Source organism: Falco punctatus (assembly GCF_963210335.1).
Source record: "Falco punctatus genome assembly, chromosome: 2".
Classification (NCBI taxonomy): Eukaryota; Metazoa; Chordata; class Aves; order Falconiformes; family Falconidae; genus Falco; species Falco punctatus.
Window position 1 is genome coordinate 90,510,011 of NC_137581.1, and position 27,973 is coordinate 90,537,983.

Below are 27,973 nucleotides of genomic sequence, written 5' to 3' on the forward strand. Positions count from 1 at the left end.
GGGCACCGCGCAGCCCCGGCGCCGCTCCTCACCTTTCATCCAGTCGACGACTTGGCTCGGCGACCACTTACTGACGGGCTCCATGATGAGGGCCATGGGGGGCGCGGGGGCGCGGGGCTCGGGCGGCCGCCGCTCTCCGGGCGAGGGGCGAGGCTGTGCGGGGCGGCGGGACCGCGCTGCCCGGGGCCCGAGCGGCGGCGGCGGGAGGAGAGAGACGCTAAATCCCCGCTTGCCTCCGCTGCGATCGCTCGCTCGCTCGCCGCCTCTGTGCCTCTCTGGGGATTTCAGTTCATGTTGCCGGCACGGCGGGGAGGGGGTGGAGGAGGAGGAGGAGGAGGAGGAGGAGGAAGGGGGAGGAGGCGGCGGCACGCTCCGACGCCTCCCGCCCCCGCGGACCCGCGGGCAGCGGCGGCGGCTCCCGGCCCCGCCGAGAGGTTGGTCCCCGCTATGCCCGGCTCGGCTCGGCTCGGCTGCGCCCGGCTCTGCCCGCCGGCTCCCGCGGCTCTCCGCGGCCGCGGCTGCCGCGCCGGTGTCTTTTTCTCCTGGCGGAAATGACGAGGCGGCTTCTGCCACCCGAAAATATCTCCAAGTGCAATGGGAAGCGACACCCGAGGGCCGCCCGGGGCGGGGGCGCGGGGGGGCCGCGATGACTCGCAAGGTGGCGCCGCCGGGGGGGCGCGGGGCGGGCGTGGGGCGGCGGCAGCGCCGGGCACCTGCTCCCGCCGCGCCGGGGGCAGCGGGGGGCGCCTGCGGGGACGCGCTGGCGTGCGGGGGGTGGGTTTGCTGGGATTTTTCCTTGGAAAAAATGCATCGCTGCGTGGGCGGGAAAAGTAATTTCTATTTATTTATTTATTTGTTTGTTTTTATTTTTTTTAGCAAGGCCCGACCGTAAAACGGCAGTGACGGACGGTGCCGCCGCAGGCCGGGCGGGGGGCGGCCGGGCGGGCAGCACCGGTGGCTGGCGGGCGGCCCTGGGCCGGGGCCCGCCGGGGCGGGGGGCGCAGCAGAGGAGCTGGCCGGTTGCTGCGCCCGCCTCGCCCCGGGGGTGCGGCAGTGGGGCAAGCTGCAGTGCGGCCCACCGGGGCACGGACCAGGCAGCCTCGGCAGGGGGAGGGCATCGCCGGTGCCGCCTCTGCCCTCGCTGTCCCCTGAGTTGCACCGCCAAGGTGTGGTGGCTGCGGGTGCCAAAAGCCACTCTCCCTGCAGCGGATCGTCTTCGCTGGAGCCGTTCATCTTCCCCTGTTGTGTCCCCCCCAGGCTGCATCATCCGGGAGCCTACCCCGAGGGGGCGATTCCCACAGACCACGCTCCTAGGAGGACCTCCCAAGCGTAGAGCGACTCCTCCTAGAATGGCGGTGGGTGCTTTTCAGGCACCCTTCCTAGGAGCCTCTGCTCCGAGGAGGTGGCAGCCCCACCTCCAGCAGAGCTCCAGGCTGGGGATACATTCATACCACTAAAGGGTGCTTTCCTGCTAGCAAGCTGGCCAGTGCACAGCTCTGCCTGCATTTTCATTCACCCTGCTTCTCCTGCCAAGGCTGAGTCGAGGGCCATCGAGATGTTCCCTCAGATGGTGTCTACTGCTGAACACCAGCTGCTGACGCTGACATTTAATATCTGTACGTCAGGAAAAAAGAGGATTCCCTCCGCCCCGAAGTGGCAACAGCAAAGGAATGCCTCTGCATGGCGTGGGCAAGGGCTGAAGCTCTCCCATTTTGGTGCATGGGGCTGAAGCACCAGCAGCGAGGGCCGGTGAGGCACTCATAGGGTTGGTAACACCTCTCCTTGGAGACCTAGGAAGAGTCTCCCTAGCAGCATTAGGCTCAACCCTCACTTTGACGGTTGTACTTGTCCTTGAGAATAAACTTCTTTTTATTGAAAACTGGAGCTTACACACTGTAACTTCCTCAAACCTGGCTCTAGAGTTGTGTCTTCTGTGTCATGTTCCCGCCAACACACTGACAAGGCCATCTACGTTACCTAAAGCCACTGGAACAATAAACTTCACTTGCAAATTAAGGCTGACTTTTTTTCTTTATGAAAGGCTTTAAAGGTATGCAGGATCCTTACATACTGAGTTTTTGTTGTTGAAAGAGCATGTCATAATTTTAATTAGAAACCAGCAGTTTGAAAAGGTTTACAAGTAAACAGCTAAGGCCAGACTAAAACCTGGCATGTAAATTTGTAACACCATTGTGTAATTCTCATTGTGCTGAAAAGTCCTTCGTGGGTGAGGAAAGGGGAAGTTAGTTCTCAGTAGATATGTATGAAGTCCTATAGTCCGTAATTACGGCATGCACCGGGATCCCTATAGCTTGCCAAGCTAATTTGTAGCTAAAGCGAGTTTTTCAGTAAAGCACCTGTGACCCAATACTGTCCCAGTGGTCAGTGTCTGTTACTTTTAAAGCCCCTTCATAGTGGTTGTAGCAAATTATGGAATGGTAAAAGGGATCTTACTCCCCCAATTCAGTAAGCCAATGATGTGTGGAGCATGGGATCTAATTATGATTCTTCGCACAGACCATAGCCATCTCATAAATACTGGGGTCAATCCCACTGTTTTACTTAGTTCTTGTTTCAGTCTCACTGACAAGCATTGGCTTGGCTATGGTGGGGAGGATTTGGCTCATTGTAAGTGATGATAAAATTATCCAGCCATGGTATTTAACTTGATGACCTATTACATCAATGAATTCTGTAGTCAGGACATGTGCTACATAAAAGCATTTTTTTAACTTGCTCTAAATTTATTACTGCCTGATTTTATTATTATTCTCTTTCTAGGGTAAGAAGTCAAAAGGAGATCTGAATGACTTTTAATGCTGACCTTCTTAAACTGAAGTGTCTCAGCCAAAATGCGTTAACCAAAGTCTTTTGGCTGTTTTCATCTTTCAGTTTAGTGGCCCATCATCTTGCCGTCACACCTGCATGAGTCAGGCCTTTTATGTAAAACATATAGGACAGGCTTCTGCAGAGACACTGAACTGCAGAATTATGTTCTAACTCGTCTTTTATAATTACTCTGGTCCATATAGTGCATGACTGTGATTAAAAAAATATAAATATACATGTCCTTGTTAGGTAAGTCTCAGTTTATTAGGTAGTAGACATAAAAATAAGTACACAGTAAAATTCAATATTGGAAGAATAATAACAGGAATGAGTTTGCAGCTGAAGTACAAGCCTGAAGCCAGCAGTATAGATTATATATCAGCTTAAATATCCATTCTCCAAACATCCATGGACATAGATGGACAGCTCCAGCAGGTAATTTCAGGCACACACACCTCTTGGATCAGCACTTAAGCCTGCAAGCTCACAGAAGGTGTTGCCTTTCTGTCATGGTACATTGTCAAAAACAAAACTCCCTAGAGTTTGGCTGGCAATCGTAGCTGCTACAGCAATACAAATTGTAAATAATACCAGTAAATAGTTCAAGTATGTCTGCTAATATACATTTTATTCCTGTTCAGTCAATAGGAGAACTTCTGAAGTAAGGCACCGCTCAGTCTGAATAATGGCAGCAGAATTAGATCCAGGTTTTAACACTGGTACATTAAGTGGGCATTTGGGCAATGTACAAGAAGCCAGACTCAACAAGTGCCAGTGACGGGTACAAGTGTAACTGTGGTTTCCCCAGAAACTTCATGGACTTTCTGCTAGGCATCAACAATGCTCAGCAATGACAAGTTGAAATATTGCCCTGAAGTTATGGAAAGGAATTTTGCTCTCAAAAGATGTTGGTTCTGGTGCTAGGTGTTAAAGCAGATTTTTTCAAGGGGAAGGAAAATGAGAACAAGTGGAGGTAAACTAACAGTAACAAAAGCCAAGGTCTGATAAACCCAGTTGGATTAAAAAAACCCAAACAAGCGAAATGAAAAAGCTAATACTTTCTTCAAGTTAGGAAAGTTCATGTTTATATAACAAACAAATTCCTGATTTTTTCAAGGGAGGCTTTATTTCATAAGACTCAAGCTCTTCCATCAGTATTAGCTCATGCTACAAATATCTCCTTTGTATGCTGTATCCATGTTACTAGAGCCTATTTTCTTCCACAGCTTGGGACAACATGTAAATCAAATTGCTACTCTTCTTGAATAAAGACACTGGGATTGTCCCTTGCCTGGTAGGGCTGTTATCTGTCCTTTGTTCCCTGGGGTCTTTCTGCTGTCAGCATGGTGTCTGCACTGATACCTCGTCAATGCAAGGATTGCTGTCCCTGCCAGGGCAGGCATCTTCCAAGGGGAAGTGGGAATGACAAGGAACGGAAGGGAATAACAAATAGCCTTGGTGGCAGGGGGCCATGGGCAAGTAAAGGAGGAAGAGGAAGGTCCTTGGCAGAGTAGAGGTGCAGTGAGACAGTAAGCCTCTGAGGAGGGTAGAGGCAGGGACAGATCAGGGAAGTTGAGGGAAGCAAAGGGACTTAGATGGAGTTCAAGACTCAAGCCAATTCAGAGGGACACACCGTGCTGACCAGTTGGCCCTGGCGCTGGAGCAGTGGGGCTGTGTGAAGGCCCTGGGGTGGGAAGGAGGTCTATCCCAGCTGAGAAGAGCAGACAGCTCTGTTGCCTGTGCCTCAGGGGACTGCGTGGCTCACTGCCCCACCACCCACTGCCAGCTGTCCCTCACTCCACATCCATGGGGAGCCTCTGCCCATACAACAAAGAGGCCAAGAAGACAAGGACACTCAATTAATTTGGTGCCTATACTGAGATCTCACTGTTCCCTTATTTCTCACCACTCCTTCAACCTGCCTGAAAGCACATCTTTTAAAATAGTATTTCAAAAGCAAATTATCTTGCCTTTAAAGTATATGCCTTACATACCTGATGGTGACATAAGTGTGTGTGTGGGGGGTGGTGGTGGTGGTGGTGGTGCAATTGATATTGTTTTTGTATAATCAGAAATAGAAATCATAATCCCCCAAAGATGTTTAATAAAGTATTCAGAACTCAATTAAGGCTATTAAGAGATTAGAAATTAGATTAAAGGTGGCTAAAGGGTAAAAATTCAAGGACTTCAAACACCTTTTATAATACAAAGGCTCTTAAAAAAATGAAGAGGCTGAGAATTTCCCCAGGAAATTCCTATCATTTTAATTAGGTTTCTTCATTTAAAATAACAAAAAGAAACCATTCCATACACAATTTGAGTCCTACTGCCTCTCTTAAACAGTGGACTCAAGTAATTGCCTGCTGAGACCTCCTCCTTCCCCAGGTTTAGGGGGACATGCAAAGGCTTAATAGATTTTGAAGATCAAGAGGGACCACCCCAACCATCTGATGTGTCCTCCTACATTATCGCCTGGCAAAGAATTTCTCCCAGCCTCTCCTATGGTGAGGGGAATTATCTTTCCTCTGATCATAACTCCTCTCCGCACCAAATTGTATCCATTTCTTGTTTGCTTCCGTATGGAATCAAGTGGCTGGTTCGTTTTGTTGCTGAAAAGAGCAGGCATCCCTGGCAATGTGACGGGCTCTTGTATCTCTGTGTCCTGTGGTCACTCCCAGCCGAGGCTCTCAGTGCAGCTGATGCTGCCATGAGGAAAGGGCAACGCTGCCACGGGGAAGGTACAAGCTGGTAGCAGAGGGGCAGTGGATGTGTCCCTGCAGATGCAGAGGGCTTTCTGAGAGCATTAGCCACCCAGCTGGAGGTTTTGGGGGAGCTGCCATCTCAAAAGAACAGTTTTCTGTTCCTTCATGAAAATAAATACACATAGGTGGTATTATGTGCGCCTTCTCGTTTTCTTTTTTTAGGCACGAGCTCAAGGAGGCTGTTTGTTCAGCTACGGTGCTAGGCTAAGGCTTGATCCATGCTACTGTGACACAAATGCCCCACTTGAAACAATAAGAAACCCAAGGGAAGTGTGCTTCTGTGCTAAAATTATTAGAAAAAGATTGTAAAAGAGCTACTAATTATTAGCATCAAGTTCCACTCATTATTAGCATCACAAATGTAAAATGGCTGCCCACAAGAGTCAGCTTGGAAATCTCATTAGAAAGAAATCTTACCATTTAATTCCTGCTTATAAACACTATTTTGTTACCTTTGGAATGGTTAGGTGGCTTGGCTAAAGGCAATGGGTGGCTCCCATTGAGGTATATCTTATTTTTGCTAATGAATTTGTATTAACAAAAGAATAATAAATATCTGATTCTTTAAGCAATCCTGAAAATGAAGCAACATTTAGAATTGCCAAAGAATGTAGTCATCTAAACTGCACACTGGAGTGCAAAAGAAAAAGAATAATGATACAGTAATATAAAAAGGGCAAAACCATAATGAGAAGGGACATTTGTCAGTATACTCAGAAAAGCACAATCTGTCTCTCTGGTAATTTGGTGGAGTACAGAAAGTATTACATGCCATATTACAAGTATTACATTTTATTTCTGATTTCAGGAAGCATTGCCATATGTCTTCAAAGTCAGACATGGCCTCTTAAATGTAGTGTGTTCTTTATTCGTGCTGTGCGGGCTGCATCCCTCTTGGACAGTATTTATTCTGAATAAATTAAAGAGAGTATAAATCTTCCAGTGTCACAGACTTCGTATCAGCCAGCTTTTGTGGATGAAGTGGGCAGGAGCAATTTGGCTCCTAATGACCAGGGAGACTTGACAGGTTTGCTTTATTTCTCAGACTTGACAACTTTATCTTAAAAACTATTGTTATGGAAATAGTCCTGAATTTCATAGCCTTAAGAAGCATTTACTACTTTCAAATGTATTTTATGGCAAAAGGAAAAAAGACACATATTTTCAAATATTCCTGGTATAAAGTGGCATATCTGTTACAATTAAATATGCCCTAATGTGTCCTGATATTGCTATGATTAGAAGCTCTTTGAGATTTCATACATTTACATGAAGCTTCATGTTTATAGCTCAAGAAATTTGTGACCTAAGGTCCTACTCCTATGAGTTGTCCTTCATCATACTCACATTCCCCCTGGACCTGTGTTGGGACTGTACATAGACCTAAAGGCCCATCCATATGGTGTCACATTGAAATCAAAGGGAATTTAGGGAGACTGATGGTCAAATCAAAAGGATGCCTGCAGACCAGTATTAACTGAAGTACGTTAAGACTTACTTAAATAAGCAAAGTGTTCAGATATCACAGTGGTGCCATAGTTTGGACTTTTCTATACCACCACGCCATTAACATTCTTTTTGTACTGCTGTTTACAGCCAGACCTGGTTAAAGCATAAGAAACAAAGATAAGGCAAAGGAATATGCTTTATAAAAGGGATGTATATGGAATATTTTTGCAAGGGAAGGGACTTTTCTATTGTCAAAGAATTGTAATAATGAAGGAAAAGTATTAGTATGGAAAAAAATGATGGGTCAAGGTGAAAAGGTGACATTGTAAAAGGAGTGAAGCAGAATGACAAGGAAAACGCTATGGGAAGCAATAAAATGATCAGAAGAAAATATTGCAAGAACTTGGGAAAAACAAAGACCGTAATAGGAGACAAAAGCAAATGTATGTATGGATCAGTCTGTAGGTACAGTTCAAATTCAGGATGGGGAGGGTTAAGAAGAGTGAGAAAGCAGTGAAATGGAAAGGTATGGAGGAGTATTGAAATTGGGAGGAAATAAAGGAGAAAATATATTAACATCAAAGCAAAGAGATTTGAAACATGGACAGGTTATAGAAGAAAAGGATTTTAGGAAGGCAGGTAGATTGGGCAGGAAGGATTTTAAATACCTGAAGTGACTCAGCAGGAATTAACCCATAGACAACGAGTCAAAATAACTTTAATTAATCAGAGAAGTAGGAAAGCTTCTCACAAAACATACCCAGATCAAGCACTAAACAAAAGTTTTTTTGTTGTTATTTTTCTTGTTCCTTGGAGGACTAGAGCTAATTAATTGAACTCTGCTGAATTAAATGTGCCTGGCTCATTCTCTAGTACTGGTCTCATAGCATTAAATAGCCTTTACCTCCAAAACCAAGTGGCTGCATGCAGCCTGCATATTTTGAATGGTTCCTGGCCGTGCTAACACCTAAAGAGCGCTTGGGACCTGTTCAGGAGGTGTTAGCTGGCATAACCCAGAGCTGTGCTGGGGAACATTTGAGAAGTTTGTTAGGACAGACATTCTCATGCCTGGAAACATTCCAAGACTTGATAGATTTACTGCTGGGGAATGGAGGACGGAGCCTACATTCATACCACAGGCTCTGGCATTGCTTTCCAGGTCCAGGTTCACGCTTTGCCATACTTCGGCTTGAGTGTCAGCATCAGACTAGAGCAGGCAGCATCCATTCCCCAGAGCAGTGAAGCCAGGGCCTGGACAGTCTCCAGCTGGTCACCCAACCACTGTACTTTGGCAAGCAGCAATCAAGGATGTCCTGCAGGTGTCATAAATGCCAAAAGAGAACCCCAGAGTGCCCTGGAGGTGACCTGAAGATGTGAGCTAAGCACAGTCTCAAGGAAACAGTTTACAATCAACTGGTAGTATCACAACAGTTTACATTCCCACAAGGTATCCCTGTAGAGGAATGAAGGCAGTGGTTGATTAGCATTGATAATATGCAGGTGTGGGTTGCCTCGAAGGCAGTGGGTTGATTGACATGGACCATGTGCTCATTCCTGCTAAGTAGTTAAATAGCCCTGAGGACTGTGGGAGAGGGGGCTGGATGGATGAGGAGCAGCAGTGTGGTCTGACCTCTGGAGGCAGGAGATACAGCACAGACAGTAGAATCTGACCAATGGTAAAGCTTTGTTGCAGCTTGATAACTTCTTTGTGCTGCAACATATTCCTACACACCTGGGTTTGACAAAGTAGGAGAAGTAAGACTGACAGTCAATACCACACTACAGATAAAGCCATTTTCTTTCATTTGTTGCCTCCTTCTAGCTTCACAGCTTCAAAGTCCCAACTGAATGTTAACCATCCTACTACCCAGACAGTTAATCATGAGTGCTGCCCCAGCCCTGCGATCTGAAGCTTTTCTTTCTGTAGTTGGCAAAGATGAGCACTGGGAAGTCAGGAAATAAGTCACAGATTGGAAACTCTAGCAAAGCTCTCCATTGCTGTTTGAATAATTGCTCAGCAAAAATGAAAGGCACAGACTCATTTCAGATTCCTCTAAATATCCCAATTTTAAAAACTCTATTAATCCCAGTGACAGCTGGGTGTCACACCTACCTGATCAAACCTTTTGAGGTGTTTCCATTGTGTTCTTCTTTGTAGTATTCTGAGCATTTTAGAGAATTAAATAAGTCTGCTATATAATCTAATTAGTATCTATCTTTTGATCTCTTCTTGCTCAACATGGGCAGGAGAAGAAGGTACATAATTCATCTAGTTTAATTATTATTATTATTAAATTTATTACAGTGGGAAAGCAATGATAGAGAGGAGTCCTGAATTTTAGCCAGAGGCCATCAATATCTGTGGCTCTTCCAGTCCCTTGAGGGAGGGAGTCCCAGAGAGAACTTCCCTCTTATGATGTTGAACAACACTGGAGAACTTTGCATGAGCATATCCAGTTTTGTTCAAACAGCTGTTCGGGTGCAGGTATGTGGCATAGACGCATATTAATGTTTGCACTGCTGCAGTGCACATGGTTGCATACCCAAAATGGAGCTGCATAAAATTTAAGACCTGCCTTGCATCTGTGCACAGGTTCATATCAGAGGTTGCATAATGCGTTACACTGATGTGAATTCCTACTGTACAAATGTGGTCATATGACTTTTTAGAAATAAGTCATCTTGCAAATAGTCTGGCATGAGTCTATTGGGACTGCTGAAGGTCAGGTCAGAGTCTGGAGGCACCACAATAATATATTTGCACACTTTCCCTTTCTTTGCAGGTCAGCTGCTGTCTCTTGAACTGGCCTGAATTTTACTCCTCTCCAGAGTTGAGATTATTCCTAAATTGACTCAGTTGCATCTGTCCACTCTGGAAGTCAACAATGCTCAGAGCCAAGTTGGCATACGGTGGCCCTGGACTGGGTCTCCTACCATCCCCAGATGAAAAATAAAAACCACAGCTAAAAACCCTTCCTGAAACCTTTATCCAAAGGTAATATTTCAGAAACATGTGCAGTCTACCTACAGAAACTTCACCCTGATCTGATCATTTGACGTGGGTCATACGCTGTGCAGGCCAGTGATGCTGGGAGGGACAAAAGCCCTTATAGTCCTTGCTTGCCCACCAAAATCCCTATGTTTTATATCCACTCACTATGTGTCACCTTCACACTGCAGGTACTTAGACCCAGCCTGTGGCTGTAGCACACTAGCCACTGTATTTGCGTGTCAAACAGAAGAGGAAAGCTGCCTGTGTAATTTCACAGGCAAAGTCTGTAGAGAAGGAGGCGCAAATGCTTCTCCAGCCTTCAGAGATAATTCTGGTATGACTTGAATGGCCATCATGACCTGAATGATCACGATGTGTCTTTGTTTTGATGAAAGCTTTGGCAGCCAGCAGCAGTACTCACTAAGCAAGAGTGTGCAATGTGCCTTAGACAACCAAAGTACGACCTTTGTCCATAGTTCATGTCAAGAGGAAATGTACTTCCTGCTGGCAGTGCTGGCAATGAATCTAAGATGAATCTAAGATGAACTCAATGTGTTGTATTTCAAAAATTACCAGTCATCCCTGTTTTCCTTTCAGTCCGGGAAAGAAAAAGTAACAGCTCAACAGGGGAAAATGTTGAGCAGGTTTTACTTCTGACACATCTTTCTGCACTCTACATAAAACTACCATCACCATCTCCAGTAATTACTGGCTAAATTCTTCATAAATGTTTAAAGCGACGTGAATGTATCCCCAGTTTTCATGGCACCTGTCTCACCGCTGGTGCAAGAAATCTTTCTTATAGCTGCCAATAGTCATGGAAAAACTCTGGGTTACAGAGTAATGATTTACTGAAGAAGCAAATGAATCAGCATGTGAAAGATAAAACCTTGCTGGTTAATATGCATGTATTTGAAAGATATAAAAGTCTTAGGGATGAATTTTATTTGGGGCACTTCATAGGGGCTTGCATACTGTACTGTAAATGCAATTACTATGCAAATGCACACAGTAACTGTGGAAGGAATTTAGGGTATAGCTGATGGCGTCATTCTTTGTTTGAGATCACAAACATTATTTTGACCAACTGATCCAATGTTGCTGTGAGAAGCTAGAATTTATGTGATCTTTTAACTTGGGAGAGATTTTTAAACATGCAATAAAAAGTATTTTCTGGATATTATTTTTTTTAGCATTGCTGCTTGTATAATTTGAGGCATTTAACTAGTAACAAATTACTAATAATGAACTTTTAAACTAATTAATGAATAACTAATTTGGATCTCTGTAACCATTATCCCACATCTGCTTAGACCTGTGCTAAACACTTAAATAGTTCTCTTTTGTTCATCCTACCTCATACACACCACTTTTGTGATGAAGAATCAAGGAGATGCTTGACTGGAACTGGTGGGGAGTGGTGCTGAGTGCCTCCTCATCACCGTGTGTGATACAGCTGCCAACCCAGAGTGGGCAAGTTTCCTCTGCAGTACTGCCCTGTCCTTTCTTTCTAACAGGTCCTTTTCCTCTGCGCTGTTAATCTCTCTGACCAGCAATGCAGGCTTGCTTCCAAAGCCTTTTGTGTTAGCGTTCATTCTAGTGGGTCCGATTTTCCTCTGAGTTAAACCCAATTAACTCCAGAATAACTCCATTAACTTCAAAGCACGGAGCAAGTGAGTATTAATTGTATGGAAGATGGAATTTAGTGTATTGACTTCGGTAGCGTTGCTTTCCCCAGAACACCCTTGCATGTGAGGAGAGAGCAGGAACCGCATCATTCATCACTGCCTGTTAATATCGAATATCTGGAGGTTTGTTTTAGTCTCGTCTTTGTCAGAAGCTTGTCAAAGAGAAGAGCAATGGGTTTTTTCACGTTTTTGAAAGTTGTATAATTTTTCAATTTTGCTACTTTGTCGTCATGACCTTTCTGCCCAGAAAAAGATAGTACTAGGATAAATTGTTCTGCTCTTTTTCTCCTAAAAGTCAATTAGTTCGTTTCATCATAATGTGCCAGAAGTCTCTGTCAGTCACAGTTTTCTAAAGTAAAAACTACAACAGAAAAACACATATCAAAACACTGTGCAAATACAGTGGTATAAGATTTTGTATTGTACTCTTTGTTTTCAGAGACTAAAAAGAGGAAAGAGGGCGACGAAACACTGGAGTTTTTTGAAGGTTAGTTTTACACTGATAGCAATCCAATGCACTGCTTATACTTCGAATAAAGCTTCAAGATATATCAAACTATTTACCCTTTATATATATATATATGAAAAGTCAAGTGTGTTATAATTTGTAGTCAAGTGGCTAATTAGAGGAGCTCAAGGTCTCAGAGGAAATTATGTCAGACTGTAAAAAAGGATTGTGTATATTTGCACCCGATTCAAGGCACTTATAGTAGTCTACAAGAGTTAAAAAATTAATGAAATTAGCATTTGTCAATCAAATATTCAATAGGAAGTTCGTACTGGGGGAAGGTTGATTTTTAAAAATGCTATGTTGGGAAAGGATTGACCAGTATATTCCTGAACTCCAGGAGTATTTTTCCATAGCTACATGTCCAGATTAATGCACCAGACCTTTTAATATGACATTTGAATGCAGGGAGCATGTAGTATATGTTTCTGCCACAGAATGGAGCAGGCAGACTCATTTAACTGTTTCCAGTCTTTATTGCTTCATGGTATTCATATGGATAACTCCGTTAATTCCCACCTACTCTTGAGAAGTACATTGATGTCTTAAGTAAGCTGGGATTTTCTTTTCCTGCATGCATGCATTTGTGCATATTTGGGATTAGTCTTTAAAAGCTTTTCCACTCTATTTGTCCTGGTGCTTGACATAACCACCTGTCACTGCCTTCATATTTATATAACATCTCTCATTCAGGGGACTCAGGCAGTACAAGTATTAATACGAGAAAATGGACAATGTTCCTCTGAAATATTTATAATCCTCTTCTTGCTGAGGTAGAAAATATGGCACACAAAATCTAAGCAACCTGTGGGGCACACACAGCTGGCAGCCCCAAAGTCCTGGCTCGCAGCCTTGTAAATGCAAGCCTCTTTCCCCCTTTTAGACATTTCAGAGGGAAAGCCTGTAACTCCCAGAGGTGTTCCCAAAAGCCTGTCCCAGAACAATTGTGAGATTTTTATCTCACAGGATTTGGTACAGTGAGAAACCCAACAGAACATCCCAGAAGGATGCCCTGACTTACTGGTGGACAGAAAAGGCAAGCAAGGGGGAGCATCTGTTTTCCCCCAGCATGCTCAGGACAGAAAGTCCCCTGCTGTGTGGGATGCAGGAGCAAGCAAGAGGGGCAGCCCTGCTCTGCCACCCCTCTCTCTGAAGCTGGACCCTGTGTGGCATCCGAGTAGCTGGCTCACATCAGCAGGGATGCTGTACTGGAGCACCCAGCTCTTCACTCCTCTCACGAAGGAGGTCTTCGCAGATCCACCCCTTCTGTGCATGGCACCAGGGAGAGCACGGCTGTGTATTATTCAGTCCTATACTGACTGCCTGGTCTCTGTAGCTACTCGGTTCCCTCTTCAGCCTGACTGCTCCGTGCTTTCGCAGGCCTGCTGCCCCATCAATGTCTCTGTGCTGCAAGGGGAACCAGTAGTCGGGAGGGAGGTGCATGCAGTTGCCTCTACTTGGGGTGAAATTCAGATGTAGTTGCTTAGGGAGCCCTTAAAATTTTGATTCCCTCACAAATTAAGTCTATCCATTCAACCAGTATATCAGACAGAGAATTTAGCAAGGATACATTAAGTAGCTAGTAAGAATGTTTTCAAGTAGTCTCAGATTTTATGTTTTCCAGATCCTCAGAAGTGTACAGAAATCTAAAAATAAAGAATTTAAACAGTGCCACACTTCTGTACTCTCGCAAGTCTTTACTTTTTCCAAATATTTGGTATCACAGAAAATATTTTTAATTCTTCATCCTCTGTCTCAGCTGCCCCTCTTTTTCCTGGTTTTGCCTTCTCTCCCAGGCTCTTGATTACAAAATGTTCAAAATGCTGGAGCTTCCTTTCTTGTGTAAGTTCCCTGCATATCTGCTTTTCCTTAGAAATCGAATTTGAGGTCACCTGCAACACCTTGGCACAGTTTAAGATGTTTTGTGTGTTCACATTAAATAATCTAAACTTACTATGAGATGCAAGGTTTAGTAATGAAACCCAGGGAGTTTTTTAGCAAAACCAAAGCCATTCTGTGCTTTTCTTGATATAATTCTAATATTCTATAATTTTCTTGATGTAATTCTAGAGCTTCCAAAAAAAAAGCCAGATCTTCTCATCAAAGGGGTGTTTTCAGAGGGAACCTAGAGTCCAGCTACAGTTATGAAGATGTATTATAGCAACAGTATCCATGGAGCTTAGACTTTTCTATCCAAAGGAGACAGGTTTCGATTTTCCCCCCTCTAGATTACACAGCAAATGTAAACTTCCTTAAAGATGATGAAAATGTGGAGCTGTGTAGCAATCAGAGTCATATAGAGGTATAGATCTTAACATTCACCTTTAAATTATTTTCTAAGCAGTCACTGAAAGAAACTGAAACACACCGAAATCAGTGCTGTGTGGTAGGGCTGCTCACATCCAGATTGGTCAGGTGAGCCTGGTGGTGACACCAAATATTGGCTCTACCCTTGCTGCCCACATCTTATCCTACCACGTACTCTCACACTGAGGCACCAGCCTCACAGCCCACCCTTCCACCACCTCCACCTCTCAATGCCCAGGTGTCTGCAAATAGGGTCAGCAGTGGTGGTGGCTGGGATCCACCAGGTCATGCAGGCAGCAATGGCCTGAGCTGAGCCGTAGGGTGGATGTCTGTGTAAACAGCTACTAGTTATAGCTTTGAACAGGCAGTTCCTGGGCAATTCAAATTAGTCTCCATATAGGAAGAGGGAGGCTGCCTGGCTACAGCCTTGGAAGTGATTTGTGCGAAGCCAGTGGCACTCCTGCTAGAGGTGGGGAACCACAGCCAATGTCAGTCTGCACCAAAATAGGTCAAGGCAGTATTACCTTCGTGCTCCATAGAACAAGACCTGCAATGAGTGAATTATTTAGTGGTGATGCACAACCTCTGAATATTCTTGCCCTATTTAGGAGCGCACAAATGAAATAGCTGTTACAAGATTTTTTTCATCATCCTTTACATCAAACGCATGCCAGACAGTTTGGGCAATAGGCTGGTACCTCAGCTATGAATCATTTTGTATTTATTGCTGCTCTCCTTTTTTTTTCTTTTTCTTTTTATTACTTCCCATATTTTTAAATGGTATGAAATTTGATACAATGCAAAACATTAAAATTAAATCAGAAACAGGGTATCAAGAAGTATTTCTTCTCTGAACATCGAAGGGCATTTTGTAGGTAGGAAGCCATGAACCAACTTGTAGCTTGTCATCCTGAGGGATCTGATAGAGGTGAGGGCTGGAAAATAGTACTCATACTAAAGCTTGACATCAGCTTTAGCCTGCCATAGTCTTTTTTGATGTACATTGCCATTCTTGTATCCTTTTCACGTAAGAGAAAGAAGTGGCTCCAGTGCCCCTGGGACAAATTTAGAGAAGGTGCATGGAAAGGGGCCAGATTTCTTTGAACTCTCAGTGTAGCTCCCTTTCTGTCTCTGGAAGTTTAACTTCTTCAAACATGCAAACATGGGGGAAAGTGCCCATTAGAAGAGCTCCACGTGGCTGGTGTGCAGCTGGCATGGGACACTTTGCTATGCTTGCTCAGACACTTTGCATATAAGTAGGAGCAATGACTTGTTTTAATGGCAAGATTGGGTGGGGAGACTTGGAAAGTTACGGATAATCAAGTGGTGAAGGTAACAGGCATAAGTTCAAGCATGTTAAACTCCCTCGGACATGTGTTTTCACTCAAAATAAAGAGCCTGGAGTTTGCAACAGTTTAAACAGAATTAAGCTACAGAAAATGAAAGCCATTTTATTCCTACATAAGAGCACCCATATGGTGTTTATCAACCTGCAGTTTAGGCATACTTACATTCCACCTTTATTTGATTAACTTTCCTGCATGCCTTCGTAATAGGCATGGTCTATGATTTTTCAGTTAGTGTAGGGAGCCTAAAGTATACTACTTTTTACAAATACCATTCCTTGTTTATAAACTAAGATGGAATCCATTGCTAACTAAAATTGCACTACAATTGCTGTTATAGTTGCTTAATAATTACACAAGATTAAATACTTCTACTTTCAAAGAAAAAAAAAAAAAAAAAAAGGACATACTATACTAGGACTTGCTCTCCAACAGAAATAAGCTTTTGTATCTAGGTAAGTAATTTTTTTTTCCCCGGAGAATACTGATTCCATCAGGTACATCTATGCTGTCAAATAACTCCCCTGTTCATTTCCAGGTTCTGTCCTCTAATCATCCATGTTTGTCCAGTCTCAGACTCAATTGGCACAAATCTACTAGATCTCCCCAAAACAAAAAGTGTGCATACTTCTGGTGACGCTTGGCCCCGGGTCTGCTCCGGGAGGGCAGTGTGAGTGAGGCTGGACCAGATTTGGCTGCCTCTGCCTTACTCAGGGTATGTCTGTTGGCAGGTAGTGCTGTGTCTTGGTGTGCTCACCACAGAGAGAGCCCTTTGGACCCAGCGGTAGGTCCCATACACTATACACTTGTTATATTTTTGTTGGACTAACTCTACCATTACGAATGCATTAGATGTGCTCCTATGTGCCAGATGCCATGCTCTCTCTTTATACTGTTTTGGTTTTTTTTTTTAATTTAAAATTAGAGACAACTTCTGGTTTCATGTCATCTGATTGAAGGTACATCTGCAGTCATGTTTCTGTCACTGCTGAAGTGAATTTCTCAGTTGTCCTGACTTACTGTGCTTTGCCTCTTATTATAGATGTGTCTTTGAGAACAAAAACTAGATTCCTTTTTGACAAAAATATACCAGAAGACAGGCTCCAGTGGCACAACTAAAGTCTTCCAGCTGCAAGTGAGTCTGCAGCCCAGGGACCAGACCAGAGATGGTTTGAGCTAATGAAACTCACAAATGCAAGTGCCCACTTCCAGATTTAAACTTTGGTTTTGGTACTAGGTATTGCACCTTTTAAAGGCCTTAGCTTCCTGCTGCTGTCAAGTTATTTTGTAGACGTGACTGAATACCTAGAGAAATGGTACTGTCCCAAGATGCACATGGCACTTGGATTTACAGTGTCCGTATTTGGTCACATTGGAGTCCAAGAGATAGCCTTGACTATATCGGTTTTGAAGGGCAGCAACAGCAAAGAAGGAAAAAAAATGCAGGTTTGGGAAATGCAAAAGAAGAATTAAAATTAAGAATTAATAAAAAGAAATATATGAGGAAAAAGTGTGTATGTGTCTGCATTAACCCAACATCACCCTGCTTAGTGAAGCAGGTACCATGCCACAGTGTCAGTGCTTCCTGCCCTGGAGAGTTGCTCCCAATGGTTTCATTTTTCTGGAATGAAATTGGTATGTGTTTGTTGACTTAATGTGATTAAGGGCTTGTCTCCCCACAAAGAAGCACAAAGGCACATGGGCAGGCTGGGGGTGGGGGCAGTAACATTGCCAGAGGAAGGTGCCCTGTCCCCCACCCCTCCCCAGGCTGTCACAGGAGATGACCAGCCCCATGGCTGGGGGACACCCATCACCATGGGACAGGGGAGAGGCTCTGGGGAGCCTCTTCCAGACTGAGGTAGGCACTGCCTGTGGTGGGATAGCACTTGTTGGATTCAAGGGAAGAACATCTGGGGATTGTGCAGAACCTGTTATGGGATTGGGGTGGAACCAAAGTGGGAAAGGGTGGTATCACGGTTTGAGGAAGAAGAAACATGGGAAAGTAGAGTGAGAAGGAATAAATGGGGCCAGTTGGAGGTTAGCAGAGGCTGATCAGTGCATTCTGTCCTCTGTCCTCATTAAATTCCATTTCTGACTACTTTCTTGGATGAAAGAATCTTTATTCTGTGTGCAAGTGTGTGTATGGGGGGTTTAAGTCCCAGCAACTGGAGCAGGACCGTGGGTCAGAAGGACCATATGTCTGTGCTGCCACAAGGAGAGCACACAAGACTGTGTCTCACTGTGTGATTGCTAGCAAACATCAAGCTGAAGTAGCCAGTGAGCCAGACAAAGACTTGGGAGCCAAGTATAGGAGCAGCCATGGGTCTCAACTGGATACTGGAGAGACCAGAGAGTCTGTACATTGGGTAGTGGAGGAGCCAGAGGGTCAGAGCTGGTTACTGGAGAGACACTGGCATCTGGGAGTTGACTACTGCTAAGTGCTAAATCTGGACTCACTACCAGAAAGACCAGTTCAGTTTGCATGTGGTTGTCTTTCTGGGCATGAAGCAATGGGACAATCAGGAGAGCCAGGGACCAGCTGCTGGGTGCACTGGGTATCTAAGGCCCATTACTGGAGAGAACCATAGCGCACATGTGTGTCTTCATGTGCCTGGAGGGATCCCTACATATACAACTTTTCCTCTGATGTGTTTCATCCTGATCAGCCAGAGAGAATGAGGCCATTGATGCTCTTTGTAGTTGTGCAAGTGCAGAGTGTTACAGTCCGTGCTGATCTGTGTGTCCGTCTGTTTATGTGTGTGTGTGTTGTGTATCTGCGTGTGCACGTGTGCACTGGGATCACCCGCTCCGCCTGCCTGCTGACCGCACCTGGGGAGCTGCAGCAGCCCCACCGCTGTCCGTCTGCTGTCTGCAGCAGCTCCTTATGTTGCTCACTGCCTTTCTGTTGCACACAAACACAGCCCTGATATTTCTTCCTCCGTTTACTGCTGCAACAGGCTTTCCTCAGGTGGGAAGGCAGGAGCTGTAATCTCCTCCAAGGCTGATGCAGTCAGTGTGAAGTGGATGAGCTGTCAAAGGGGCCGGCATCCTTCCCCCCACTGGGGACCAAATGGGTTGTCCCTGAGGTTTTCCATCTGGCAGGGAAGAAGCAGTCCTGAGGTTACTCCTGAGCTCAGCTCCCCTGTCCTGAATTACTTAATAAAATGAGCTTCCCAATCAGAGATTTTGTTGGTTTTCCACTATGTTAAGCATACTGTTGTTTTTAAAGATGGCTTTATAGCATTTAGCTTAGGGATGGGCATCATCCCATGGCTGATGCAACAGATTTCATAGTAAATTTATCAAAAATGAATGAGTGTTAAAAACATGCTAATAAAATATGATTAGAATGACCATTTACAAATGTATGAGTCTTTTCTATGCTTATCATAATATAGCTAATTAGGTTTTTCTTAATTATGAGACCATTCATGTGTTCATTTAAAAACTAAAAGGCAATTTTTAAAAAATTCAATGGAAATTAAAATAATGATTTAAAATTCTAATTTGATCATAGGGATCTGTTTTCCACTGAAAGGACCAGTTGCTGGAGAGTTTTGTGGGTTTTTTGTATTATGTGTGAAATGGCTCTAACATGTCAAATACCCTCTATAGAATTTTTTACAAATTTGAAAATTTTCACAGACAATTGAAAGTTTGTAATGAAAAATAATTTAAAACATGAGCCTTCTGTGAAAAAAAAAATAGTTTTAGTTTCCCAAATCATTATCTGACTTCAGCAATCAGCCTGTAAAATTCAAAACTTACTAGATACAGAATGCCAAACAGTCCAATTCACAGCAGTCTTTACAGTTGTACACAGCACATGATAACTGTTTTACAACCCCTGGATTAGGTATGGGGAAGAACTGAAAAAAGTGTGCCTCCGCTGCAGACCCTAAGGGGGTTGTATCTTGCTTAGCCTTTTTAGTAGGGCCTGTAGCAATAGGACAAGGGGTAATGTTTTTAAACTAAAAGAGGGTAGATTTAGATTCGATATTAGAAATAAATTCTTTACTGTGGGGGTGGTGAGACACTGGAACAGTTGCCCAGAGACGCTGTGGATGCCCCATCGCTGGAAGTGTTCAAGGCCAAGTTGCATGGGGCTTGGAGCAACCTGGTCTGGTGGAAGGTGTCCCTGCCCAGGGCAGGGGCGTTGGAACTCGATGATCTTTAAGGTCCATCCCCACCCAAACCATTCTATGACCCTATGGTTCTGATTCTATGATTGAGTAAGTAAACTTTTAGATGTCTCAGTCTGAGCTGAGCACCTTCAAAGTCTGGTTAAAAGAAGCAGGCATTTCTAGAGGATGATTTGTCTTAATGATCTATCTTCAGAGGAAGAGGAATTGCCCTCTGGAAATAACTGTGTCTTTCAACAGACTGTAAAATGATCCAATAGTGAATAATTCAGACCCAGAAATTCAATTTCTCAGAAAATCTACACTTAAATAGATGGCGTCTGTACTCTATGTGCATAAACACACAAGCCCAGAGGATAATGTGACAAAGCAACAAAAGTAATGCTGGGCATGTGTGTGCCTGAGCAGAAGTCAGGAGAGCACTGTATGGAGCCACATACTTCGGGCATCCAAAATCACCAGTTATCCCCAGAACAACATGAGAACTTTCCCTGCGGGTATGAAGTGTACCTAGTTTGAGGAGGTCATCCATATGCCCTTCATTCTTTGTTTATAGACTTACATCTTTATGTGATGTAACTTGATTGAAAAAGGCCAGCAACCTTCCCGATACATTTTGTATGGAAACCAAAATACTATGTTTCTGCTCAGCAATTATAGTGTCCTCATATATATGGACTCACGTATACATGTCTTAACCTGAAGCTTAATTGATTGTTACTCCTGCATATCACACAAACTAAAGGAAATTAATGAGATGTATAGGTATACATACACACCTAGTGGATTATTTTCTGCTGTGGTACAGCTATCTATACTTTATCTTCCAGGCATTCCAGTTAGTCATAACTCTAATAATGCTATTTTGAGACATCAAAAATAATTTTCCTTAATCACAGCTGCATATGGTGTGCTACTTTGGGTTGGGTTTTTTTGGTTTGTTTTCTTGGTTGGTTGGGGTTTTGGTTTTTTTTGTGGGTTTTTTTGGGGGTGTGTGTGTGTGTGTTTGGGTTTTTCTGGGGTTTTTCTTTCTTTTCCATGTATAACATGCTTTGTAGCATCAGATGATCTAATGCACCAATTGAACCACAGCTGGAAAATCCCACAGAGAGCAGCTCCAGTTTAATGTGTATTGCCATAATACTTCCGTGGGCTGTGCCCATGCTTTCACTTCCAGCAGCGCACAGGGGACAGCAGTAGTGCTCAGTCCCAATAGTGGGCTCAAGCTTGATGTGACCCATTCTGATCTCCGCCTGGTCCTCTTTGGGTGAAGGATTTGGCTTTGGGTGAAATTCTCTTGGGTGAAACCTCAGTAGGAATGAGTGGCAAAATTCCCACTAACTTCAGAGGGAGCAAGATTTTACCCTTAGGGTAAGTTACTATCCTACCAGAGCCCAGGTTCTCAAGGAAGCCACGTGTCCTAGTACCAGAGCCTGAAATCAGGTCTCTGCTTTTTCCACACAACCAAACAGCAAAGCTGGCTTACACAACCTGAAAATCTGATCTCTTGATTTCCTTTCAGTTTTGTGAAATGCATATGAAACTTTATCTGATGATAGCAGTTTTAGGTTAAAAGTTTTGACTATTTAGTCTTTTGCATTAAACTAACAAACGTGAAGAGACACTGTTTCAGTACTGCTAACAAGTTATATTTTTACAGGTTAACTAAAAGCTGTTGCAGCTAGTTGTTGTGCTCAGTATTTTTTTTTATGGTCAAGGAGGAAACAACTCATATATAGAGACAGGTATTTATTTTTAGAATAATTGAAACCTTAGCAGTCTAATCCAGGAGTCATTATTACTCCAGATACAATTATTACAGAAAAGAAATATGTATGTGCAGAAAAGGTTTCCATCATAGTGGTATTAGTAATACAGCTAAAACTGTGGCATGCACATTGCTTAGTTGATACTCCTCCCCTTGGTGTAATGCTCCTCCTTCCCTAGCTCCATGGGATCTGAGGGCTGCTGCTTTTGCTCAGGTGTTAGAGTTGGAGGGGTTATGGGGAGTTGTTGGCATAACACAAGTCCTTCACAAGGAGGGATTTGGTGTTCACATTGACGATTTCTTCTTCCTCACTCTAGGATCTACTTGGGTTCATTTTTACATGTTAGCTAACATGCTTTTACATCTTAGCACTTTCTTAATTGGTCTGCACTCCACATCAGATCTGACTTTGCTAAATATAGAGCCTTTCACACATAGTAGTTAGTTCCTTTGTTCTTCTTGTTGCCCCTAAACCCAGTTTTGTCCAGCTCCAGCTCTGCATTTCTCTAGCTGGCGCTGGTGAGTTGTTTATAGCTGTGAGGCCTCCAGTGCCAAATCTGTGCCCCATCTCCTGTCGCCTGGTCCTGGGACTCCTCTATGCTGTACCCTGCTCTCACAGGCCCCAGAGCCTCTGCTGTCCCACCAGGCAGTATTTCTTCTACTGCATCACTACTGTGCAGCCACAAAACTAAAGTGGTACCATACAGTGAGAAGCAAAATAAACCAGATTAGCCACAGGTACCTGTTCAGAAGAAAAAAATGCAGTTACAGCTAAAGCATGTTAAAATGAAGCTGCAGGTCAGGCAGAGCAAGCTGGACAGGGTTCAGCACTGAGCCTTGGCCAACCCAGCACAAAACCCATGGCCAGATACTGGCAACAGTGATGCCATGTTGCAGAACTGTGCGGGCACACAGTTTTGAGTCCTGCTGTTGAAGCAGATTGCTAGTTCAACATACCGAATGCAGCAGATAAAAAAGGAAATCTATAAAAGATATTAATTTCCAGCTCATCATGGAAATGAACTTTTTTAGCACTAGAGAAGGAAGGAAAAAGCTCTCCAATGTCCTCCTAAATCTAGATGGAGGTGGGATGTTTACATGAAATTTATGGGAAGGTGTTGAGGATAGTTGTTGGAAGGATTTAATTTCTTTAAAGATAGGAGTTAAGACTGAAATATCCCCTCTAATGTATATTCACTAATCTTTCAATGCTTTCATGCAGAAAGCTTGTTCAAAGTATCTTTTTGTCTGATGCACCACAGATATATTTATTTCTGTATTCCGGACACTGTAGATACGAATGATGTTAAAAAGACATACACCGTAGCTTTTCTTTTCTCAGGCTTCTTTTGCTTGCACCTTCAGACTTCTTGCTGAAGAATTACTTTGGTTATTTATGCTGCTCAGTTCACCAAGAATAAAGCTGTATTTTCACACAGACCTAAAATTGACTGAGCTCATAAAATACCTCACGCTCTGATTTGTGTTTGTGGTGGAGGCAGTTCTTCATACTTTTTAATGTAGGTCTGAGTCCTTTTGCATCATTAAAAGTCTTATTTAAATTTGTTGTAGGACTAAACTGACAGAAGTGATCTGACAGAGACTTCTTTCCTAGCAGGCCTTGCTTCTGCCATTGAGTCTGATAAATTACTTAAATACTAAACAGAAAGAGGAATGATGACTGGACCTGCTTTATTAAAAGAAATCAAATTAGCAGCAGGGCTGACTGGCTGTAAGCACCCCTCACTGAAGAGCCAGCCCAGTCTGCAGGAAGGCCCCACACATCAGTCTGGATGGGGTTCACAGCCTGGCCATGCTGCCAGGATGGAGGGATGTGTGGGGATTTCTTGCTACACGAGATGCCCAGTTAGCTGGGGAGAGCCCAACAAGAGCTCACAGGATCCCGTGGGGGCAGACAGAATTTCAGGGTCTGGGGGCACACAGCCAGTTTCTTTCACTGCTGAGAACGCTCACCTTGAGCATGCAGAGGTCATTAGGTTAGTGGAGGTGGACTCTATTAATTGATGACATGTTTGGTTTTGGGGTTGTTTGCTTCCTTTGAAGATTAGGTGGGAGAAAGGGAAGGGCTTTCCGGCATGCCTACTTGAGTGCTCACCTGGAGGTGAGACCCCACTTCCCCTTCAGTGGCAGCCCGGTTTAAATCCCCAGCATAAATCACTTCAAACCCAGGCCCCCAGGGAGCATCCGACTTCCAACCTTTTTCTTTGGCCAGGAATACAAGGCAGCAGAAGCCAGGAACTAAACCAACCTGAAGAGGTTTGGGCCTGGGTAGGTCCTTGACATGCAACATCCGCTGCCAGAGCTGCTCTGCAGGTGCAGACCCACCGATACCCACTCTCGCCGAACGGCTGCCGGGGAAAATGCCCCATGGTGGGTGTCCCCCGGGCTGGACAGTGACTGTCTGGGAGCTTCAGGAGCATACTACTGCTTTTAAGTGTTCAATTTGCATCTTAATCTCATCTTAATCTCATTTAAAGTCCCTGAAGTCTTCGGTGAATACAATCCTGAAGTGTGGCAATTCAGTGAATGTTATGCATGAAAGCTAACACCTTTAAACTTGTTAAAAAGTGTTAGCTGAAAGGTCTGGCATCTTAAATTGAGAGTATTTCAAAAAGGTTGTGATATCAGCATTCTATGGGGAAATATCACTTCTAGAAAAATCAGGAAAATATTTTTATAATGTTTGACATTTTTACATTGAAATAATGGCAAATACTTATGTTCCCTTATTCTCCTACCTCCCCTCCCCAGCTGGAAATGTGAGTAAAAAGTAGAACTCTTAGCATAAATAAAAGAAGCATTTTAAATCTTCAGATATATTATTTTTCTATCACTAACAAGAAGAACAGGCTAAAAACCTAGAATAGCAGTTAACTTTTTCCAATGAGAACTTAACTTTTTCCCCATGGGAAGTAAGGAAAAGTCTTTTTCCTCCTCTTCCTCTTCCTCTTTTAATTTTGATTTCTTCTCTTACTCCAGTGGCATGGAGGGCAAGGAGTGTGAGACAAGGGAAAAAATGAGAGGGAGTTTTTGTAGAATGAAACATTAACTGTACATTTCTGTTAATTTTGAAATTTTGCTTAAATGCAATATAAAGACTTCAAAATATTTTATTTCTTTGAACTCTCAAGTTGTTATAACTTCTACAAAACAAACTGTTTAAAGTTTTTGTATTTAAGTGTTCATGTCAGGGAACTTACTTTTCTAGAAATGGCTAAATTTTAGAGTATCTACATTTCTTAGTATTTCCAGATGAAAGTGCATATTGTTGCTACATTCTGAATATGTACCTTTTTGAAAACTAGCTGGAACTAAACACCTGCAATATTTGAATATACTTTTTAATGTCATATTGGCTAAACAAGAAAGCAAGCATTTCAATAACAGGATGAACGTCCAAGTGTGTCACATGGGGGCAAAGCACATAATATGGTTTTGGTAGAAAGCAGCAGAACATCATACCCTTTTAGCGATTAACTAATACATGACCGTAGGAATGGCCCTAAGTTTTAACATTTGGAAAATGTTTTCTTAGACTGCAAGTAGAAACTCATGTGAATATGAAGCCTCACTAGGTTTAGATGTTATATCTCCCACAGCTATATATTTTCTTTCTACCTGTCTCCTTTTCATTCTCTTTCCACCATCTTCCTGCCCCTGCCTATCAGATTTCAGAATATCAGAGACACTTTATGGGACAGTAAAGTTACTGCTGGTTAGTGCAAGGCACATTGCTACCTTACCTACCCGTATTATGGCTGAGTTTACCCATATGGACAAAAATACCGACTGATTTATGCATAGCAGATCCAGGAAATTTGTGGTTACCCATGTTAATTTGTATGTTTGTGGAAGGAAAAATAATCAGTAGATTATTTTTTTATGTGCTTTTGCTTGTTGAATAGTTTAATTTTTCACATACATTATTTACTTTCCTTTGGTGGATTTTGAGAGAAACCAGCTCTCATAAAAATTTTAGATGGGCATTTTGTGACTTGTTGAGGTGAGCATTAAGCTTCCTGGCTTCTTAAAAATAACTCTCATTATTCATGTTACAAACAGGCTAACCACATAGGCTTTGTTTGCCCTTTTTGTCTTTTACAGGTTAACTGAATGATTAAGGAGTTCACTGAAGTGAGTATTATAGAACAGGAAGGCCAAAAAGCCCATCATCAGAGCCACTCGGGTCACTTGGCTTAATGACTAACAAAGAACACAGTCCGAAAAATATTTTATTCTACAGAGTGATTTGGTTCTCATGCAAATGCGTAATTACAGAAATGACCCAGATTGTTTAACCCAGAGAGCATCTGTTCTGGTTTTCTGGAGTCGTTTAGTTTGGCAGCTTACTATCAAAAGCAATTTGTAGCTGGTATATTGAGCTGACCAGTCTGATAATTAGGCCGGGCATTTCAAATAAAGTGTTTTAATACCTTATTATAAAGTTTGTACCACATGCACCTTGAATATTCTGCCTTAAATATTCAGTCATATGGTTATATTTTTGAAAGAGAGCAAGGAATGGATCCATAAATTTATTAATAAATTCTCCCTTTTTGGTTACCTGTTACGCACATTTCCACTCACTGTATAATATCATAATGGATATCTGTAAATAAATAAATATTTACCTTATTGTCAAGCTATATTGCTGCTTCTGCACTTTGAGTATTTTGCTTCTGCCTTAGACCTCAAATCATTAGGCTCCCTTTTACTAATTTCTTTGCTTTGGTTTTTGTAAACTTAGTCATTTGGAATAGGAAAACCTGGTAAATCCAAGAAAGTCGTTAGTATTATTTTGACATGTTTTTTGTACTTTCTTTCCAAGTAAAGTAATTTTCTACTCTCTGTGAGATATGTAAAACAATAAACAAACCTGCTTACTAAGGGTTCTGGTATTTGACACAGTCTTTGCCTTAACAGCGCTGAAATATGATTGGGTCTTACTAAAATAAGATCACATTTATTTATCCTACATTAAACAGCATGACCTTTTCCATACCACTTTACATGTCTCAGATTTGCTAAAAAAGACTCCACGGTGTGCCTAATGAACCTTTTGCTCACGGTGATGGAATCTCCACACAAAGTCTGTAGCTGTCCCTCCCCAGGTATCCCAAAGAAGCCAAAAGGAATTTACTGTTGGTAGATGTGGGGGTAATGCATTACAGCATTTCCATTTTTTTAGCCTGATGTGGTCCCTTCTCCAGTCTCTACACGTAGTTCGCTTTCCTGGGAGGAGACTAACAAAGGAAACAGAAACCTGCAAAACAAACCATACACTGCTGCTGTGGGCGCCGCACACCCAGGGGTACATCCATATCTGCGTCTACCAAGGGGATGAAAGAAGCTCATTTAGTCTCACCCAGCATGGGCTCTGCTGCACTGAGGATATAGTTGCAAATGGGTGACAGTGCAGTCCCAGCCATGCAGATCTGCTCCACGTCCCCTGGGCCTCAGCGCGCCCCTGTGGGTTCAGGGGCTGCCACCTGGCTATGGCTGCAGGCGTTCAAATGTAACATAAATCCAAGGAGGGGGTTTGGCCCAGAGGGACTGCTGGAAGACCCATTTTCAGGAAAAGCTAGATTTCACCCCAAGTTTCTATCTTTCCAAAGATGTAATGTTATTTTGCATAGACTTATATTAAACTTTTCTGTTATGGCCAGATTCCAGTTCTGAGATGTCCAATTTTTGTCAGTTAAATGTACAAGAAACTTCAGGATTATTTGTGATGGAAAGTTATGTATTTTTTGCTGCTGTTCAGCTTGCATGCTGACAGACATGCCTGTCTAGATATTTTCACCCTTTCCAAAATTAATTTTCTATTCTCACATCACAGAGGGCTTTCATTGCTAGGTAACATACAACACACCTGTGTTCTCTTATCTCCTCTCACTGCTTCCTATTTAAACTTGCATTTCACTCCCAAAGTGCAGCCACATTGTCTGTCAGCTTCAAATAACAATTTTCTCTCCTTCCTATCTGACTTAATTTGCACAATTTAATTTTGGTTAACCTCTCATCTTCAGAAGGTGAAAGACATGAATGTGTAACACCTGGCACAAATTTGTGCATGGAAGCACAGGACAGGGAGTGGTAGCAACTCTCTTGCGATATGAATTATGCCCCTGATCTGGAAAAACACTTAAATGTACACTTGT

General features: G+C 43.1%; 1 protein-coding gene and 1 long non-coding RNA gene across 9 annotated transcripts in view; one reads left to right on the forward strand and one right to left on the reverse strand.

The window, feature by feature from the left end:
• The window catches only part of CNKSR2 (connector enhancer of kinase suppressor of Ras 2), a gene marked incomplete at its 3' end in the record, with an annotated part of 219,235 nt that extends 218,409 nt beyond the window's left edge, over positions 1-826 (reverse strand). For all 8 annotated transcript variants that reach the window (XM_080377571.1, XM_080377569.1, XM_080377565.1 and 5 more), the window contains exon 1: positions 33-826. In XM_080377571.1, coding sequence (XP_080233697.1) covers positions 33-96 — 64 coding nt within the window. In that variant the 5' untranslated portion in view covers positions 97-826. The remainder of the gene's footprint in view (positions 1-32) is intronic.
• On the forward strand, positions 340-27,973 carry LOC308059756. The gene is made up of 2 exons (XR_013926389.1): positions 340-434; positions 877-27,973. It is a non-coding gene; the product is annotated as an uncharacterized lncRNA (long non-coding RNA).